Source organism: Thunnus thynnus, chromosome 2, assembly GCF_963924715.1.
Source record: "Thunnus thynnus chromosome 2, fThuThy2.1, whole genome shotgun sequence".
Classification (NCBI taxonomy): Eukaryota; Metazoa; Chordata; class Actinopteri; order Scombriformes; family Scombridae; genus Thunnus; species Thunnus thynnus.
In genome coordinates, this window is record NC_089518.1 from 37379068 (window position 1) to 37399142 (window position 20075).

The window sequence follows — 20075 nt, forward strand, 5'->3', positions numbered from 1 at the left end:
TTAAAAATCACAACACTTTTTTAAAATATTTTTTGGGTCTTGAATTTGTTTGTCGTCTTGCAGAACCTTCTGAAGAAGCAGGTGGAGACGAGAACCGCCGACGGCAGAAGACGAATCACGCCGCTGTGTATCGCTCAGCTGGACACCGGGTAGAAATAATTAAACACGCCGTTCGTATTGTAGCCCGACTGATACTGGATGTTTGAGGTTGACAGAAAATTCTCGTACGATGTTCATGTTTTTACATAAACGGATCCCTTAAACAAATGTGAATAATATAACTATCATTAAAGTATATAATAGTTTCTAAATGATCTCAAACATCCACGAAAAATCCACCCAAACCTGACAAACATAAATTACTTCTCAGAATAAAGCCACTTGATCTAATTAGGGCTGCAGTCAACCAAAGAAAATCTTGGTCGACTAAAATCGTACATAATCTTCAACTCATCGATTAGTCGTGGGGGGGGGTATCAGATATTAAAAAAATTTTTTTTGGCCTGGCGGGGGTTCTTGTTGTGTCATTATGGATAAACACTGATGTAGCTGTTGATGTAGCACTTTTCTCCAATTATTCGACCAATGAGGATTTAGTTGGACGAGAGCATATCGACCAACTAATCGAACAGCAGACTACAGCCCTAGATCTAAAAGAGACCTGATGAAAGTCAGATCCCGATGGAATAGACTCTCCACAGTTCTGTCTCTGCCTCAAAACACATCTGTTTCTGCTGTGGTGGTGGTGGTGATGATGATGATGATCATCATCATCATCATCATCATCATCATCATCATCATGCACCATGTGATCAGAGCTGATACAGAGTCTCAGAGACCCAGTCTCACTCAGGTTGTGGATCAGGTCTCAGTCACCAGGAAATGAGCCAACCCATAAAAACCTCTGCCAGTAGTAGTAGTTAGTAGTAGTTAGTAGTAGTTAGTAGTAGTAGAGGCAGTAGTATTAATAGTACCAGAGGTAGTGATAGAAGTATGAACTGCAGTAGTTGACTGTCGTTCTCTCTGCAGGGATTTCTCGCCGGCTTTGTTCAACAGCGCTCCCATCCTGCCTTCGGGATCCTCCATGTCCAACCAGCTCACCTCCCAGCTCAGCTCTGACTCCAGCCCAGGACAGGCTTCCTCTCTGGGGCTCAGGCCCACGCACGACCCCATGCTCAACCTGCCTCCACCCAACAGCACCAGCAAGGGCCTGGAGGACAACAAGGACGGGTACGCAGACCCGCTGGAGAGAAAGCTTTCACTTGTTTTCTATGATGTTCTGTTTCTTCTTCCTGTTGTCTTTATTTATCCTTCACTCACGTCTCATCTAATTTCATTCTTCTCGTCCTTATTTTCTGGTTTCTCTGTCTTCCAGTTCGAAGTCCAACCTGCTGCTCACTTCTGCCTCCAAGATCGAGCCAATGAAAGCTCTGGACTCCAGGTTCACAGAGAGGTCAAAGGCGACGCCGGGCGTCACAGCCGCCATCACCTCCACCACAGGACTCTCGCCTCTGGACAGGTGACCCACTCGATATTAGTGAAACTGTACAATAAAAATGGTACAAATTATGAAGCGAAGCAAAGCTCAAAAAGAACTGTTCCTTAAATAATTTCTGTCTGTTCCTGCAGGACAAAAGACGGCATCTCCGCCCTCAAAGACATAAAAACCAAAGAAGACACCAGCAGCGACAGCGAGGACAAGATGGCCGCCATCAACAAGAACCTGGCGTTCACCAAGAGGAAACCTGAGATGCTGATGGACGGAGGCGAGGTGGTGGAGAAGAGGAAAAAGGGACGACCCAGGAAAGACAAGATGGCCACTCCTGTCGCCCAACCCTTCACTCAGGTAGAGAGATGGAGGGATGGAGGGATGGAGGGATGGAGAGATGGAGAGATGGACGGACAAGTTTTCAGCTTCTTATGTTGATTTTATCATGAAAAACCAGAAAATAAGAACAAACTGCTATTCAAGCTTGAAATAAAGTCTTTAGTTCTGTAATTATGGGAAGTCAGAGGGTAAAAATATGGTTTCAAACTGTGAATTAAGTGTTTTAATCCAGAAATATTTGGCCTTTTTCCTCCTATTTGGTTTTTAAAGTACAAGCTGTACCTAAAAAAGTTCAGTAAAAGCTTCATGAAATGTTCTGATGTCCTTGGAATTAAACGTGTGGAGACGAAAGCAGACAAAAGATAAAAAAGAGTAAATTGTTTTTTTCCCTCCCTCTTCCTGTCAGATAACTCCTCCAGCAGAGCGGGAGTCCAGCAGGGTGGCAGCTCCTCCAGCTCCTGCAGCTGTTCTCAAACTCCCGACGCCGAGCATCCAGAAGGCCTTCAGCCTGCAGGTAACAAACACGCAGTCAGACGATCTATCAGCAGGACTTTAGTACATTTAGGAGAACACGCATGTAAAGTTTGCTTTGGATTTTCACTCACTTGAATCACTTTATCAGTATCCAAACTCTATTTGTTGCAAACCAAACCAAAATTAAGTGCTATTACTATTTTATATTTGTACCTGAAAGTAAACCATCACTTTAAAGCTCTCTAATTAATATTAATGCAAAAACTGAACTGTAAAAACATCAATTAGACATTTCTTCGGGGGTTATGCGCCAAATCTCTGCTGTTGTCAGCTGCTTCTGGTTGTTGGTAGCATGAAATAAACAAAACTGCAGTGATTGCAGTGGTGTTTTCTCACAGTATTTGACATGATGATACTTTCTTACTACACTATTCTGCTCTTTGTCGCCTTCTACTGGTGACCAGTTGGAACTGCAGCACCATGAATAATCTCTACTGTCTGTTAAAGTCTTTCTGCCCAGAAACCCTGATATGTTGTTGATGTGATCATTACCAGTCAGTCATTAGATATGAGGTGAACTCTAAGTGTGTGTGTGTGTGTGTGTGTGTGTGTGTGTGTGTGTGTGTGTGTGTGTGTGTGTGTGTGTGTGTGTGTAGGTGAGCATGGAGCCCTCGGTGTTCCTGGAGGTGGAGAACGAGGTCTCGGTGGTCGCGGGTACGAAGCTCAGCCAGCTGCGATGCTCCAGAGACGGACGAGACTGGAACACGCTGCTGCCCAGCTCGGTGGTCACGGCTGCAGGGAGCAGGTAGCAGCTTCTCCTGAGACCTGAGACACAAAATACATCTTGTCTTCATGGTTGATGGATTCATTTTGAAATATTTAGGGGTGTAACGATTCTCTAAATCCACGGCTCAGTTCAGACCTCAAAGATCATTATGAAGATAGATTAACTTTATAAATGAACTCAAATTAACTAAGTAAACACAAATTAATAAATTAAACACTTCTCTTAAGTCCAGTCTATATATATTAACTAAGTATATAAGATTACCGTATTTCTTCTAATAGCAGCCAAGGCCTTTATTTACCTCAACTGTAGAGGGTTCCAGGCTTTACTGGAAGCAGGTTTATATTAGAAAGACCTTTATTTCTAATTACCTCTGTTTGATAAGTACATTTTCTCATATTTTAGTTTCTGATCTGCTTTTGTTAATTATTTGTTACTGCATTACCAGTAATTACGGTAATCGGCAGCAGAGCCAGCTAACCTCCGGTTAGCTCTCTGCTAACTTGAATGGGGATAAAATAATTTAGTCATGTGACTATTATCAAACTTTTCATAAAGTGACACATCAGACCTCCATCTGATAAGATTTCTGCTTTTAGATGTTTTATTACAGAAAGTGTATGAAACCTGTCACCAAAATAGTCAAATATTCTGTTATTGTTACTTATGAAGGAATTACAGTGAAAATAAATAACTCCCCTTTTTCCTGGGGACCCCCTCAAACCCTCTCAAGGACCCCTGGGGTTACCTGAACCCCACTTTGAGAACCGCTGCTCTAGACTTTCTAAATGTAATCAGACTGAATGGATTAAATTCTGATAGGAACCGTTACACCCCTAGAAATATTTAAGAAGGTCATATGAGTACATGTTTAATAAGAGCCACAGATCTCTGACTCCGTGCTTCCTCCTCCTCCTCCTCTCCCTCAGTGACGTCATAGCCGTCGCCTGTCAGGACAGGATGTTGTCGGTGTTCTCTTCCTGTGGGCGTCGGCTCCTTCCTGCCATCCAGCTGGCCACGCCCGCCTCAGCCCTGCACTGCTCCGCCCACTTCGTCATGGCTCTGACGGCCGGAGCGACGCTGTTCGTCTGGTCAGTTAAACATCGACGACGTCGACTTACGACTCCGTATCGATGATGTTTCGTTGACGTCTTTGAGTTTGTCTCTTTTTATTTCTCAACTCAACTGATTCTGACCCTAAAAAGTCAGAAGTATCTTAAAAAGCTTTGAATTCTGTTTTAAACTTCATGTACAACAGTCTGAAATATTTCCTCCCACCTGCTGTAGACGGTAACAGCAGCTGTTAGCTGTGAGTGTTATTTGTGTGTTTACAGGCTGTTAGGAGACGTTCTACATCTATAAACTATAAATGAGATGGTGGATTGTAGGAAGCTGCATCATCATATCTGTAGCAGATACTGCAGCTACAGTATCTTATTGTCTCACAACGGATGAATAAATGAATAAATGTTAATTATTCTGTTAATTTTAGGACTCTTAACTGGGTCCAGGTTGCATTAATTTAATTAGGAATTAAAACATTAGGAATTCTTCTAATAATTATCTATCGTGCTGTCATATTTTCATTTTTTTTTAAATTAATTAATTAATTTTTTATTAGTGATACAGTTAACGAGACACAGTGGAAAGAAAAAAACAAACAAACAAAAATGATGACAAACAACAACAATGACAACATCATATTACAATGAAAAAGATAATAAATGTAAAGAGCAACTAAGCAATATAGATTGATTATAGGTGATAGAGAAAAGGGAAGGGGGAGAGAGAAAAAGTGAGAGATAATAATTATTATAATAATGATAATTACAACAATACATAGAATAATGATAATAGTCTTGTTTGTTAGTATTACTGTGGCAGCGGCAGTGTCATACTGTCATATTTTGGCTGTTATGATCTTGAAACAGGTATTAAATTTTATTGTATGTGGAATTAAAAAGGTCTTAAATGTCACTCTGAACGCTGCATCACTGAAATTGCAGAGATATTTATATATATATAGATTTATGTTGGTTATGTGTTTGTTGTTTTTCTTCTGACAGAAAGGAAATTTCAATCAAGACTTTTCATATAGAAGTAAATAAAGAGCAGTAATGAGTTTTCTGCTTGTAATAACATCATTTTGTTGTCTGTCTTGCAGGGACGTTCAGAAACAGAAAGCTCTGGTGAAGAACGAGTCTCTGCTGACTATTTTATCTGGTGAGACGCTGCAGCATGTTAGGACACATTAAAGGAACAGTTTCAGATAGACGATCTATCGGTGTGTTAGATATGAAGCTGGAGTCACGATGTGATGAGCTACTTAAAGAGGAAAAAGTCCAGCATGTTATTGACTCCCCGTAAAATGATCTTATGTCTGTTTATGTAGAGTTTAAGTTAATATGATTCAACATTTTAATCAATCAGCTTTACAGGAGTTTGTAAGTGTATTTTTCAGCCATGGATAGAGCCAGGCTAGCTGTTTCCATCTACTTCCAGTCTTTATGCTAAGCTAGGCTAACCATCAAGACATGAGCCTGATATCCATCTCACTCTTGGAAAGAAAGCAAATAAGTGTTTTTCCTTTTTGAAAAGTGTTTTTTATGAATAACATGTAAAAAGCTCATATTTAATTGTATTCATGAAAGCTGCAAACGACAGTAAAGCTGCTTAAAAACCACGTTTATTCTGGAGGATGCAGGCCATAATTCATGTTATTATGTGTGTTTGTGTGTGTGTGTGTTTGTGTGTGTGTGTGTGTGCGTGTGTGTGTGTGTGCGTAGGCGCTGACATCACGGTGTCTCAGTCCATGCTGACTCAGCAGGGAGTTCCAGTCATCGGTCTGTCCAACGGGAAGTCCTACTGCTTCAGCTCCTCACTGGAGACGTGGTGAGACACTGAAACCCTGTTAGACTCTGTAGAGACGACCAAGAAACACTTTGAGCTAAAAATACTTAAAGGATTCTTATAAACAAATATCGATCAATAAAGTAAATTAAATGATTACGTAATGAATCTGTAGGACATCCATCAACAGCTCTGAATGAATCATTTTTAATAAAAAACCGACATAAACTTCAAGACTTTTACTGCGTTTTCCTCTCAGGACGCTGATAGCAGATAAAGGAGACTCTCTGGTCCAGTGCGCCGACTTCAGGAGCTGCCTACCTACCCAGGATGCACCTGTGTCCTCGGGGCCACTGGCCGTCATGCAGGGACGCAACCTCAAGTATGACAGCAATTTTTAATCTTCACTCCTTAGCAGCCGGTAGTCTTTATCACAAGATAAAATGTAACAGAGAACACGTGTGTCTGCCCGCAGCGCTGGCCGGCTGGCGTCCCGGCTCTCCTCCACCCCTCACCACCTGCAGCAGAGCATGACGCTGGCCTTCCTGGAGAACCAGCTGGCGTCCGCTCTGACTCTGCAGTCGGCGCAGGAGTATCGCTACTGGATGCTCATCTACGCCCGATTCCTCGTCAACGAAGGTCTGAACCACTTTCTACAGACTGCAGTGATACGAGGACACACAAATAAATCCATGCAGTGTTTCATATCCTTTTGTTTTCTCCCTGCAGGCTCAGAGTATCGTCTCCGAGAACTCTGTAAGGAGCTGCTAGGTCCTGTTCACAAATCAGCTGCTACAGCCTGGGAGCCCACCACGCTGGTACGACAACAACACTGTTCTGTTGTGATGAATGTGGATAAACATGTATTATATAATATGTGTATAAATCAGAGCAACTTTACCCACAAAGACCACATACAGTCAGTAAACTGATAACTATCTCGGTAGAAACGGTGGTTTCCATCAGAGACTCTCATATCAGCACATCAGGTAGCTTCTGATTAACTCTGCAGCTCTGCAAGGTTGCCATCCTACTGGGTTTTGGGTTATTTCTATTGTTTCTTGTTTCATATTGTCATATGTCGCCGTCCTGTACAGTCATCTCACAGAGTTCAGAGCCTGTTGCTGCAGAAACTTCATTATGACTAATGCACCCATGAGTTTAAAGGTTCATCAGATAACAGTTTAATTCTTCGAGACAAGATGTTAAAACTCTCTAGAAAGTTATCACAGCCTGAGTCGGTTTATCCCCCGTCGCCATGGTATCTACCAGGAATGTATTAACAGAACAGAGTGTGTTCTGGGGTGACGACGTGCTGCATCTGCGTTGATGTGGAAATGAAGACGATCGTTCTCAGCGCGCTCAGTCGGTGTCGTCCAGCGTTCAGACTGAAAACAGCCCTGAATTAAAACAAGGCGTGATGCTGCGGTGGTGGAGGGCGTGTTGTTTAATATGATTTAGTGTCCAGATTCATGTGTCTCAGACGCCAAAACAGAGCAGTTTGTAAAACTCACTGACAGGATTTTGCAACTCTGGAAAGTTTTCACGACGGCAAATATTTTATCTTTTGTCACAGTCGGGAGGAAGAAAGTAGAAACATGATGTTCACGCTACTCAGTAAATCCACCAGGAATGTGCGCTTGCATGTATGTGATTGGACACCTTGTCGGATGACGTCACGTTGCGTCGCAGTAAAAGTTGAGCCCGGTTTTAGCTCCACTGTGTTGTCAGACTGGATCCGTTCAGATGAATGACGGCTGCAGTTTTTAAGCATGTTGGTCTGAATGAAGCCTTATTCTTCATTCTCTGTTTCTCTGTTGAATAAAATGGAATAAGTTAGCTTAATCACCCCCCTACCAGTGGTGAAAGTAACTAAGTACATTTACTCAAGTTCTGTATTTAAGTACAGTTTTGAGGTACTTGTACTTTACTTGAGTATTTCCATGTGATGCTACTTTCTACATTTCAGAGGGAAATATTGTACTTTCTACTCCACTACATTTATTTGACAGCTTTAGTTACTTTTCAGATGAAGATTTGACACAATGGATAATATAACAAGCTTTTAAAATACAACACATTGTTAAAGATGAAACCAGTGGTTTCCAACCTTTTTGGCTTTTGACGTCTTACATAAAGCAGTGTGTAGTCGGGGTCACATTTCACATGTCTATGAGTTGTTAACAGCTCCACCAAATAGTGATTTTTCCCTCTAAACTTCTCACATGCTTTCATTTCAATAAATGTTCAAATGATCCAATATTTCAGCAAAAATCAAAGATTAGAGAAAAAGTCCAAAAACTGAAAACAGATTTGTGTATCAGAACTTTGTTTTTTCTTCTTTCCTCTCCCATTAATCATCTCACGACCCCTCAGATTTATCTGCTGACCCTTTGGAGGGGCCCGACCCCTAGGTTGGGAACCACTGGACTAAACTAGCTAACTGTATATAAAGTAGTGTAAACTAGCTCCACCTCCAGCAGCTACAACAGTAACATGCTGCTCTAACACTGATGCTTCACTATTAATAATCTAATGATGTCATATATAATAATATATCAGTCAGAGGGACCAAACCACTACTTTTACTGCAATACTTTAACTACATCAAGCTCATAATACTTATGTACTTTTAATGCAATACTTTAACTACATCAAGCTCATAATACTTATGTACTTTTACTGTAGTAGGATTTTTTTCATGCAGTTTTTACTTGTAATGGAGTACTTTCCATGGCTGTATTGGTAGTTTTACTTCAGTAAAGGATCTCAGCTGCTCTACACACAGACATCTTGTTATGAACTGTTTCTCTTCATTGTTTTCTGTGTTTTTTCAGGGTTTACGGAAGCGGGAGCTGCTGCGGGAAGTGTTACCCGTCATCGGTGAAAACCTGCGATTCCAGAGACTATTCACCGAATACCAGGATCAGCTGGAGCTGCTGCGCAACAAATAACACACACACACACATACACACACACATATATAAACATATATACTGCCATACACACACACACAGACAAACACACTCGGACTCATCATGAAACCAGTTTGGTTCATCCCGGATTAGCTCGGCTCGGCTCGGCTCGGGTAAATACTGACTGCTTTCATCAACTTTGGGAAGCTTGGAAGGCTGTCCTGGCTGAGACCTGAACAGGGAGAACTCTAATAACAGCCAGTCCACAGATTTTCAAGCGCTGGGACTTTTCAGTGCTGTGGTCACTGGGCAGATGTGGGTGCTTCTTTCTTTTTTTCTAATCACGATTTTTGGTTTGAACAGTTGTCTTTTGTCTTTTTTTTTTCCTGCTAAATGTGTTTCTTCTCCTGACCCTACGCACCTCTCTCCCGCCCTCCTAATCATGAACTTAAATGATTCACTTAAGAGAGACGGTGATAGAAAAGGTTCGGTTCCCGTTAACTGCCATAATTCAGCATCAGCAGCTGTGTGTCCGGTTGAATCATAATCCAGTCTGTTTTCTGCCCTCAGACAGAAAGAGCAGAAGTGGGGAAAGACAAAATATGAGTCATAATGGATGTAATGAAGCAATACGCTTGAACCAAAGTGATGCCTTTTAAACGTAGAAATAAGAAAAACACACCTGCACATGCGAAGAGAAGGAAATGAAGGGCATTCAAAGATTCAACCGGGGGGTTTTTTTAAGGCTGCCGATTAGCCGACGTTTTCTGAGTACGTCGTTTTTAAAAGCGGCAGCGAAACTTAAATTCAGACTGCCGCTACTACTGAAATCCAGGACGGACCACGGAGGAAATGGAGTCTTTTTTGTGTCCAACTTGCAGCTGATTCGAACCCACGAAAGCGTTCACACACACCAGTCAGAAGAGCACTTAAAGCAGCTCACGTATGAAAACTCTCTTTTGTGCGTCTTTTTATTGTATTGTAACGATTTATAAAAATCCAGGCGAAACTACTAACAATTTAACCATCAAACTCTTGAATACTTGCTTCTCTTCAAGCTGTCGATACAAGAAGCCATTTTTTTAAAACGTCCATCTTCCATAATGTTATAAACAGAAAGAATCATTAAGTTGAATTTCGCCTCTAAAATCAAAGGCGGTCAAGTGTTTTCAAGCTGTTTCATCAAACATGGGATTTAACAGGAGGTTTGTTTTTTTTTATCATGTCAGATAAATGAATTTAAAACCAAACTCAAGTCGGGGTCAAAAACTTTTCTCATAACATCTCACATGAAATCATAGTTACTGTATCTCATATTCTGCAGGTGTTTAAGCTTAGGAATGTTTGCTGAAAACACTCAGCGAAGCAAAGAAAACAGAATTTATTATTTTTTTTATTTTATATATATATATAAACACACTTCAGACCCGCAGCTTCGTTCGTCTGAGCTGCGTTCATGTCAAAACACATTTATCATAAACAGCTGCTGCACAACAGATTCCCAGAAGTCCTGAGAGATTTCGCACCAGATCAAATATCTCAGGACTTGGGAGACCCCCCCTCTCCCCCCCCCCCCCCCCCCCCCACACACCCACCTGTAGCTCTCATACCTGCATTACAGATGATGGAAAAAAGACAATATTATCTCTTACATGTTAATGATTTCACTTACACTATGATGATATGACTCCTAATACTTCTGCTGCAGCTTTTTATACTTTAAATCCAACAATAAGTCAGTTTTTTTTTTTTTTTTGGATGTTTTTCTTGAGATTGTAGCGTCGTCATAATGTTCTTGAAATCATCTGACCGTCTCATCTGACCAGAGAGGGCCAGCGGGGGGGGGGGAGGGGGGGAAGGGGGGGAGAAATGCTATGTATAATTTTTGTGTGTGTTTCACTTCTTGTTTCAACAGAAACACGACCGTCAGTCTCTGTTTTTCTGTTGCCGGGCGAAAACCACTGCGAGGAAAAATCAGTTTTTCAGGACAAAAAAGGGGGAAATTTTTTTGTTTGTTTTTTTTGTGTGTGTCTGACATCCATTAACTTGATATTTTAACAGGTTTCAATGACCCCCGAAAGGTCACGAAACCTAAAAAAAAAAAACAACACATCAATGAACTTGTCTGTTTTTGTCTACAGCAGCAGTAACGCACTCCTCTGCCAGCTGAGTGTGTGTTGGTGTGTGTGTGTGTGTGAGTGACAGAGTGAGTGTGTGAGTGTGTGTGTGTGAATGGAGAGTGTAATCAGAAAGCTTGTTTACTGCTGTATTTCACTGCACAGTGTCAAACAGCACTGAAGCAGACACACACACACACACACACAGAGAAAGGAGTGAATCCCGTTTTCTTTACTAATCTGTACAGCGTTTCTTTTGTTTATTTGTTTAATTTCTCTATTTTGTTTGTTGTTGTTTTTTTTTTGCTGTTAGTCATTTTTAAATGTTTGTACAAGGCGATTTTTTTTTTGTTTCAATTTTTCTATAAGAAAAAGAAAAGATGAGCAGAGACGAGTTGAAATTTTGCTTTTGAGAGAAAAAAAAAAAAATTAAACAAATGAGGAACATTTGGCAATTTCCTGTCTTGTATTTTCTCTACTCAGCGTTTGTGAACATGAGAGACAGTAATTATGGGTTGAATGCCTCGTTCAAGAGAATATGGTTTATAATAGAACAACATATTAAGGTACAAACACATGTGATGGTCTTTTTGTGTAACTTAAATATCACATGATAAAAGACATCATAAACTCCATCACCCTGAGAGATTTCTTACTAGACTGAACCCAGCTGCTAAATTACAGAATATTTTCACTTTATTTGATCAGTTTATCTGTTCTCTGTATCTTTACTTCTTCCATCTGGACGTTGTGCATCTACCTGCCACACATGGATGTAGATAAGTGGAACAGTCACATTTAAAAAAGAACATTTAAAAAGATAAAAAATAACTTTACCTTGTACTTAAGGGTGTTTTTTAGTTACAGATCAGATCTTTTTAACTTGTTGTATAAAGTGCTCTATAAATTAAATGAGTTATTACTAAAATAAACATGTTGAGGCAGCAGAACTTCACTGCTTACACACCAAAAAACTACATATATGTCACTGGATTTATATTAAAATATAGAACAGCTTTGCTATTCTGAGTTCTTTGCCACTAGTGGGGTAAAAATATTAAGTTTGTCCTGAGGATGGCACCGTAGGGAAAGGTTCATACCCATGTGACGTTTATTTTAGATCTGCTCGGCCAAACCGACACACATGATGTGACCAAAAGCAGGAAATAATGCAAGAGAGGGTGTACACTGTGTTGCAAAATGTTTTGTTTTTCTAAACTTTTTACTTAATCTGGTGAGTAAAAATAGTTTTTTGGGTGTGTTGAGATAATTTGGGCTACTTGTTGTTCTAATGACGAAGAGTTCAGCTGTGGTAAACAAAACAAAAGCACACTTGTGCAATATCACTAACATGTGTTGTATCATCTTACAATAATTGTAGGTATCTTAAGGTGTATTTGATCTTATTTGTAAAACAAACAGGTGAGACTACACTGAAAATACAGACAATAAAGTACAATTTCAGTGCAACAGAATCTGTCATCAAATATAAGGGCAGAAATACCAAATACTGACATATATTATAAATATGGATCTTTTATTATCCTTTAATTCAAACATTGTTTTTCAAATGAATTGACTCCATTCTTCTTGGCTTTTGTCTAAGAACATAAAATTGTATTAAATTGACAGGATTTGTAATAACTTTACATTTTAGTGATATAACTTTTGTTATATATCGTATATTCCAATAAATCAATCCATTTTCTCATTTAAGTACAATGATATTGACACTTTACTGAGTTCAGTAGGTTAACAACACATTCACATCATATCAGAGTTACTGTAGTTACGAGTTTCCGACCTGGAACTTAATAATACAGAAGTGTCTGAAAACCAAACAAACATGGCTGCCGAAGACTGATGTTGAATGTTGACTAATTATACCAACATATAATTAATATGTTGTTATATTTACACCACAGACTCTGTAACCAGATGCTAAACGTGTTGATGATGTGAATGTTTGCAAGTCGTTAACATGGACATCTTTTCCGTCTCTACTGTCCATCATGTGTTAAAGGACGGATTCACAATATTTGTGAACACATTCCCCTCTTTTTGTTACTATACTTCCACCGCAGCTCAACAGGGAAACACAAAGAGGAAATTTGATGCTAAAAAGACTGTAAATGTAAGTAAAACTTTATTTATATAGCACCTTTTTTAACACAGGTTACAAAGTGCTTTACAGTGACATTTGGACACAAAGAAAATAGGACACAAAAAACCATGAAAGACACATTCAAGAACACATACAGACATACGAACACCGCAAGTATACAGTCATCACCCAGAGCACACGCTTGAATTTATGAAATGTTATGAGAAAGCGATTCTGAAAAAAAAAGTAGGTTTTTAGGTGTTTTTTTGAAACAGTCAACAGATTTAGCTGATCTGATGGAAGTGAGGAGATGTTCCAAAGTCTGGGTGGGATTGGGGTTAGGGTTAGGTTTAGGTTTAGGGTCAAGGTTAGGGTTAGGGTCAGGGTTATGGTTGGGGTTGGGGATCTGATGGAAATGAGGAGATTGTTCCAAAGTCTGGGTGGGATTGGGGTTAGGGTTAGGTTTAGGGTCTGGGTTATGGTTGGGGTCGGGGATCTGATGGAAGTGAGGAGATTGTTCCAAAGTCTGGGTGGGATTGGGGTTAGGGTTAGGTTTAGGGTCGGGGTTAGGGTCAGGGTTAGGGTTAGGGTCAAGGTTATGGTTGGGGTTGGGGATCTGATGGAAATGAGGAGATTGTTCCAAAGTCTGGGTGGAATTGGGGTTAGGGTTAGGGTTAGGGTCAGGGTTGGGGTTGGGGTTAGGGTTAGGGTCAGGGCTGGGGTTAGGGTCAGGGTTGGGGTTAGGTTTAGGGTTAGGGCTAGGGTTAGGGTCAGGGTTAGGGTTAGGGTCAAGGTTATGGTTGGGGTTGGGGATCTGATGGAAATGAGGAGATTGTTCCAAAGTCTGGGTGGGGTTGGGGTCAGGGTTGGGGTTAGGGTCGGGGTTAGGGTCAGGGTTATGGTTGGGGTTAGGTTTAGGGTCGGGGTTATGGTTGGGGTTGGGGATCTGATGGAAGTGAGGAGATTGTTCCAAAGTCTGGGTGGGGTTAGGGTTAGGGCTAGGGTTAGGGTCAGGGTTGGGGTTAGGTTTAGGGTTAGGGCTAGGGTTAGGGTCAGGGTTAGGGTCAGGGTTAGGGCTAGGGTCAGGGTTAGGGTTAGGGTTGGGGTTTGGTTTAGGGTTAGGAGGTTAGGGTTAACAAAAGCACAGTCGCCTTTGGTTTTTAGTTTGGCACGTGGTACGGCCAGCAGGTTTTGGTTGGAAGACCTAAGTGACGGCATGGTAGTATACGGGCTCAGTAGCTCGGATATATATGCAGGAGCTAAACTGTGTAAGGCCTTATAAGTGATTAAGAGAATCTTGAAATCAATCCTGAACTTCACTAAAAGAGGAGTGATGTGGGATCTGCGGCCAGTCCTAGTTAATAGCCTCGCCGCTGCATTTAGTACAAGCTGAAGACATGAGAGGTCAGCTGAGCTAAAGCAAGTGAAAAGGGAGTTACAGTAATCGAGACGGGGAAAAAATGAAGATATCCACTTGATGTGACTAACTCAGACTGCTGAAGCCTCATATAAGCTTCACATCAACTTTTAAATGACTGTGTGGACACACTGTGGATTTTGGCCTCCATCACTTACACTGAAAGCACATTTAAAGGATTTTAATATCCAGTATGAACAGGAGGAATGATTACAGCAAGGAAAACCTCTTTCACTGTTCATATGGACACCTGACTGATGTTTTAAGACGGGTTCTCAACTGGTCTCACCCTGGGACCCACATTTTCCCACGGTCATTAAGTTGCGACCCACTGTTATAGAATTCAAACCAAGCAAATTTATTTTTTCAAAAATATCCTTGGAAACACACGTATATCATCTTTTTTTTTATTAACATAAATACATATATATATATACATGTACGTCATATTTGCCTCCGAACAGCAACACAAACTTAAAGTGAACGTCAATCAAATGATGGCTATGGCGCAAGACTGCTGCACATCTCTGACGCATGCCTGTCAAAATATTTATTTTTTCAAAATAAAAGACAAGTCCAACATCAGATGCGCATTAAATATTATTTTTGATCGCGACCCACCAGTTGAGGAATCACTGTTTTAAGACACACTTGAAAAACTGTGAACCCGTCCTTTAAAGACAACCGATGACTGTCTAAACCAAACATTATTTTACTTTATTACAAGTAAACTGAAACTTTCTTCCTTTTCCAGTAATTATTCTGTCACGTCTGTGATAAAACACATGTAACAGCTGTTCATACGAGTGAAAACCTTTAAATAAATTTGTCATTATTGTAACTGTGGTGTTGAGTCTAATTATACTGATAAAACAGAAGACTGGAGGCCACTATAGGTAATTGGGCTACTTTTATGATTATCAGGTTGGGCTCTAGCCTGTGATTGTCCTACTTTTTGTCAGTGATATCTGGCAAAACTGGTTGTAAACATAAACTGCGTAACTGTAAATTATAGTGTTTTTCTCATCCCAGAGCTGCCGTTCACCACCTGTGGACCAGCAGTGGTTTCTTTTCATACACACATCTGACGGGTGTCACTTACAAGCATGGAGCAATTTCCCGACAACAGACTCTGTAGAGGGTTGAGCTGAGTTCATCGACCACTTCCTCATATGCAAATTTAACCCATCAGACATATAAATGACACGTGTTGGTGTTAGTTTGTCTTTAGTTCATATAAATAAGGGAAATACGTGGCTGCAGAAAGTGGTTTTTGGATGACAGGGAAGAGCTGGCTTTGTTATTTATTTTTGTGTTACCAGTGAAGATGGATATTTGGTGTCTTAAACAGCTTTCTGCTTGGACAGTTGTGAGCCTCCTCTGTGTCTCCTCTCATAGTGAGTTACCCACAAAGCTTTTCATTAGAAGAGCTGTGTGTTTTGAATTAATTAAGTTATAGGATGTTTTTTTTTTTACTCTAGAACAATTAGCTTTCTCAGATATGTAATGCGATAGATCTAGATTTAATTTTACCATGAAAGAACTGCTTTTCAGAAGGAAAACAACTTTAAATTAAGCTTCTAAACAGAAGATGTAACTTATATTAATGCTGTCTGTCATTGTTATCTGAGTCAAGTCTTTCATTTTGCTTTTCAGCTGTGAATTCTTTACAAATTATCTTTAAATTCAGCAGCAGAGGTTTGATGTTTTTACACGTTTCTCCTCCTGTTTCTACCAAACTAAAGTGTTTTTATGTTCATGCTCAAGTCAAGTTTCCAACCTTTTACGGCTTTTGTTCCTGTAAATTGAAACAACTTGTGACCCTCTTGTGACAGGTTAAATCAGATATGTATCAACTGAGTGATTTTCCTTTCTCTGAATGTTAAATTTGAATTATTTTAGAGGCTTGAAAGAATAAAACGATCCAGTATTTCACAAGAAAATAGAAAAATAATCATAAAACGTCTGGATCTTGATCCTGACACTGAATTAATCCACATTTAAGATGTAATGTCGAAACAGATATGGTGTCTAGATGTCTGCTTTAATTTACAACATGCTCAAGGTCATATATCTTAAAATAAAGGTTTAGATTGTCAAAGACTCATGACGGAGGTTTCTCATGCTGATAAGCAGAATCCACAGATGTATTTCTAGTGTGAATCTTAACTCTAGTTTTCTGTGTGTTTGTGTGTCAGAGGTGACAGTGAAGGAAACTGACTTGAACCTGTGTGAGAAGGATGACAGAGTGTGTGTCACCGACTTCAGAGACTGCAACCCCCGACCGTCAACATCTATACTGCGTGAGTCGACACACTTTGTTGTTCTTATCATTGTCGGTTTTTATCTTGTTTTTCAGTGGCTTCTATCGCTTCAGTTTGTTCAAAAGATAAAGAAACTCTGACCTCAGTTTGACAGTTCAAATATAGTCCTACACATAAAGAATGACTTGACGGTAAACTCAGTCGTCTTGTTACAGAACTTAATAAGTTAGTTCAGTTTTATTTATTCAGGAAATCTCATTGAGATCAAGATCTGTGTGTGAGAGAGAGATCTGAAACCAAGTCACATATACACACGATAAGACACACACACTCACTAATTAACAATCATAAATGTTATTGATAAAGACATCAGCTAGTAAAACTCTCTAACTTCAAGCTGTGTTGCAGTTTATTCCAGTAGTGAGGTGCAAAGTACTGCACTGAGCTCAATAAGGATGTTAAAGAGGACACATTTGTTTGTTTTTTTGTGTTTTTCTGTTATGTTTTTTTTTTTTTTACTGTTATAATGTTGGAATATAATGTTCAACATGGTCATAGATTGAAAGATTGTGTAAAAATGCTCCCTGAAAGTCAAAAGTCAGGGCTTCAACCTGCTCTGAACGCTTCTTTGTAAAGTTACTTCCTCCTCGAACTAACATTAGATCATATTATCAGATCTGATTGGAACAGATGGATTTAAGAAGTTTATATTTCGAGTAAAGAAGGAGAAAAAGAAGTGAAATCCTGCTATTATAGTTCGTTTACAAAACCTGAAAGTAAATTGATATTTGCTGTCGTGAGAAATCTTCAGGTCAACCACAACTTCATCATTCAACTCAAAACTTGTAAGAGAAAGACTCAAAACATACACTTGAAGCCGGTAGAGTTCAACCTGAATAGGTTTACTGTTCATAAAGAGCAATACGAAGCAAACCGAGGCCTTGATACCTGCTGCAAAATCATAAAACAATCCCACCTAAGACTCCACCTCGTTTTTTTTATAACCATATTCAAAACTATTCTGCCATTATCGCTGAGTTCATTAGTGACCTTGACGCTTTGGTAGCGATTCAAGTATGATTCATCTTAGACACAATGGTGTCTCACACTTCTCTAAAATGTATCAGTTGCATGTGGCTTAGAGATAATAATGTCTCTTCCACTTTTCTCAGAATGAAAATGTGCATAATGACCTTTTAATCACCTCACACAGAACCAAAATATTATATATTACTGATTAGCCTTCTGATTAACTTCCCTTTTTGATATAAATGCTGTCTTTGCACATTCACTGGCACATCCGTTTGATAAAGGAGAAAGCAGCCTCCACCACACAGCTTTGCCTTTAAAACAGCAGCAGTTCTTCTGTGGATTTCGGCGTTTCGGCTACTTCTGTTAATCCCAGACTGACTCCGTGATGTTGAGATATCAGAGACCATCTGTTGCATCCTTGTTCTCCTTGTCGATGAAGATATTTCTTAATGACTCTGGCTGGATGTTTGGACTCGTTGTCCTGCTGCAGAATAACTTTAGGACCAATCAGACGCCTCCATGATCGACTGCATTATGAGGAAGAACGTTTTGCACAGTACTGTACATGACACATTATGATACTGTTGCTCTTGTTGTTTCCCTGCAGAGACCCTGAACATGTCTTGTTACTACCAGATGTCAAACAGATCTGTGACATGTGAGTGGGGTCGGTCTGACGGCCCCACTGAGTCTGACGCCTCTCTGATCTTCAGCAGGTAAACACTCAACACTGTAATTCATGTCGAGCAAACGCCCTCATGTCTTCATCAAGATGATTTCCCTCCTTCTCTTTCTTCTCTGTCTTTTGCATCTTCAGTGACGATACAGTCATCTCCTGTAAGGGCATCTTCATCCCGGTAGCCAAGCTCAAAGTGACAGCCAAAGTGAAAGACTACACGTTGGGGAGAGAGATCTGGTCCCAGCCTCATAATGTGTTTCTGTACGATATAAGTGAGTGGCTGTCTGACTTGTGAATCACTCCGCTAACCAGACGTTACCGTAATACTCTCGTCTCTTTGCTTCCTCTCCTCAGTGAAACCCTCTCGGCCTGTTTAAACTCTACTCGGCTCCACTGAGGACTCTGTCACCGTGTCTTGGAACGGTGGGGGGGGGGGGGAGAAATGCTATGTATAATTTTTGTGTGTGTGTTTCACTTCTTGTTTTTTTTTTTTTTTTTAAATCAGAGCTTCAACAGAAACACGACCGTCAGTCTTGTAAAAGGCTTCAAATTCTCTGTTTGTTTTTCTGTTGCCGGGCGAAAACCACTGCGAGGAAAAATCAGTTTTTCAGGACAAAAAAGGGGAAAATTTTTTTGTTTGTTTTTTTTGTGTGTGTGTCTGACATCCATTAACTTGATATTTTAACAGGTTTCAATGACCCACGAAAGGTCATGAAACCTTAAAAAAAAAAAAACACATCAATGAACTTGTCTGTTTTTGTCTACAGCAGCAGTAACGCACTCCTCTGCCAGCTGAGTGTGTGTTGGTGTGTGTGTGTGTGTGTGTGACAGAGTGAGTGTGTGAGAGTGTGTGTGTGTGTGTGTGTGTGTGTGAATGGAGAGTGTAATCAGAAAGCTTGTTTACTGCTGTATTTCACTGCACAGTGTCAAACAGCACTGAAGCAGACACACACACACACACACACACAGAGAAAGGAGTGAATCCTGTTTTCTTTACTAATCTGTACAGCGTTTCTTTTGTTTATTTGTTTAATTTCTCTATTTTGTTTGTTGTTGTTTTTTTTTGCTGTTAGTCATTTTTAAATGTTTGTACAAGGCAATTTTTTTTTTTGTTTCAATTTTTCTATAAGAAAAAGAAAAGATGAGCAGAGACGAGTTGAAATTTTGCTTTTGATAGAAAAAAAAAATTAAACAAATGAGGAACATTTGGCAATTTCCTGTCTTGTATTTTCTCTACTCAGCGTTTGTGAACATGAGAGACAGTAATTATGGGTTGAATGCCTCGTTCAAGAGAATATGGTTTATAATAGAACAACATATTAATGTACAAACACATGTGATGGTCTTTTTGTGTAACTTAAATATCACATGATAAAAGACATCATAAACTCCATCACCCTGAGAGATTTCTTACTAGACTGAACCCAGCTGCTAAATTACAGAATATTTTCACTTTATTTGATCAGTTTATCTGTTCTCTGTATCTTTACTTCTTCCATCTGGACGTTGTGCATCTACCTGCCACACATGGATGTAGATAAGTGGAACAGTCACATTTAAAAAAGAACATTTAAAAAGATAAAAAATAACTTTACCTTGTTCTTAAGG

General features: G+C 39.9%; 1 protein-coding gene across 1 annotated transcript in view; it reads left to right on the forward strand.

The window, feature by feature from the left end:
- The window catches only part of hira (histone cell cycle regulator a), a 19082-nt gene extending 9422 nt beyond the window's left edge, over window positions 1-9660 (forward strand). Inside the window, exons 12-24 of the mRNA XM_067575980.1 lie at window positions 48-149; window positions 1030-1230; window positions 1376-1519; window positions 1630-1846; window positions 2235-2342; window positions 2959-3107; window positions 4019-4180; window positions 5254-5312; window positions 5876-5981; window positions 6199-6321; window positions 6415-6578; window positions 6669-6757; window positions 8777-9660. Coding sequence (XP_067432081.1) covers window positions 48-149; window positions 1030-1230; window positions 1376-1519; window positions 1630-1846; window positions 2235-2342; window positions 2959-3107; window positions 4019-4180; window positions 5254-5312; window positions 5876-5981; window positions 6199-6321; window positions 6415-6578; window positions 6669-6757; window positions 8777-8893 — 1741 coding nt within the window. The 3' untranslated portion in view covers window positions 8894-9660. The remainder of the gene's footprint in view (window positions 1-47; window positions 150-1029; window positions 1231-1375; window positions 1520-1629; window positions 1847-2234; window positions 2343-2958; window positions 3108-4018; window positions 4181-5253; window positions 5313-5875; window positions 5982-6198; window positions 6322-6414; window positions 6579-6668; window positions 6758-8776) is intronic.
- Window positions 9661-20075: the final 10415 nt, after the last annotated feature.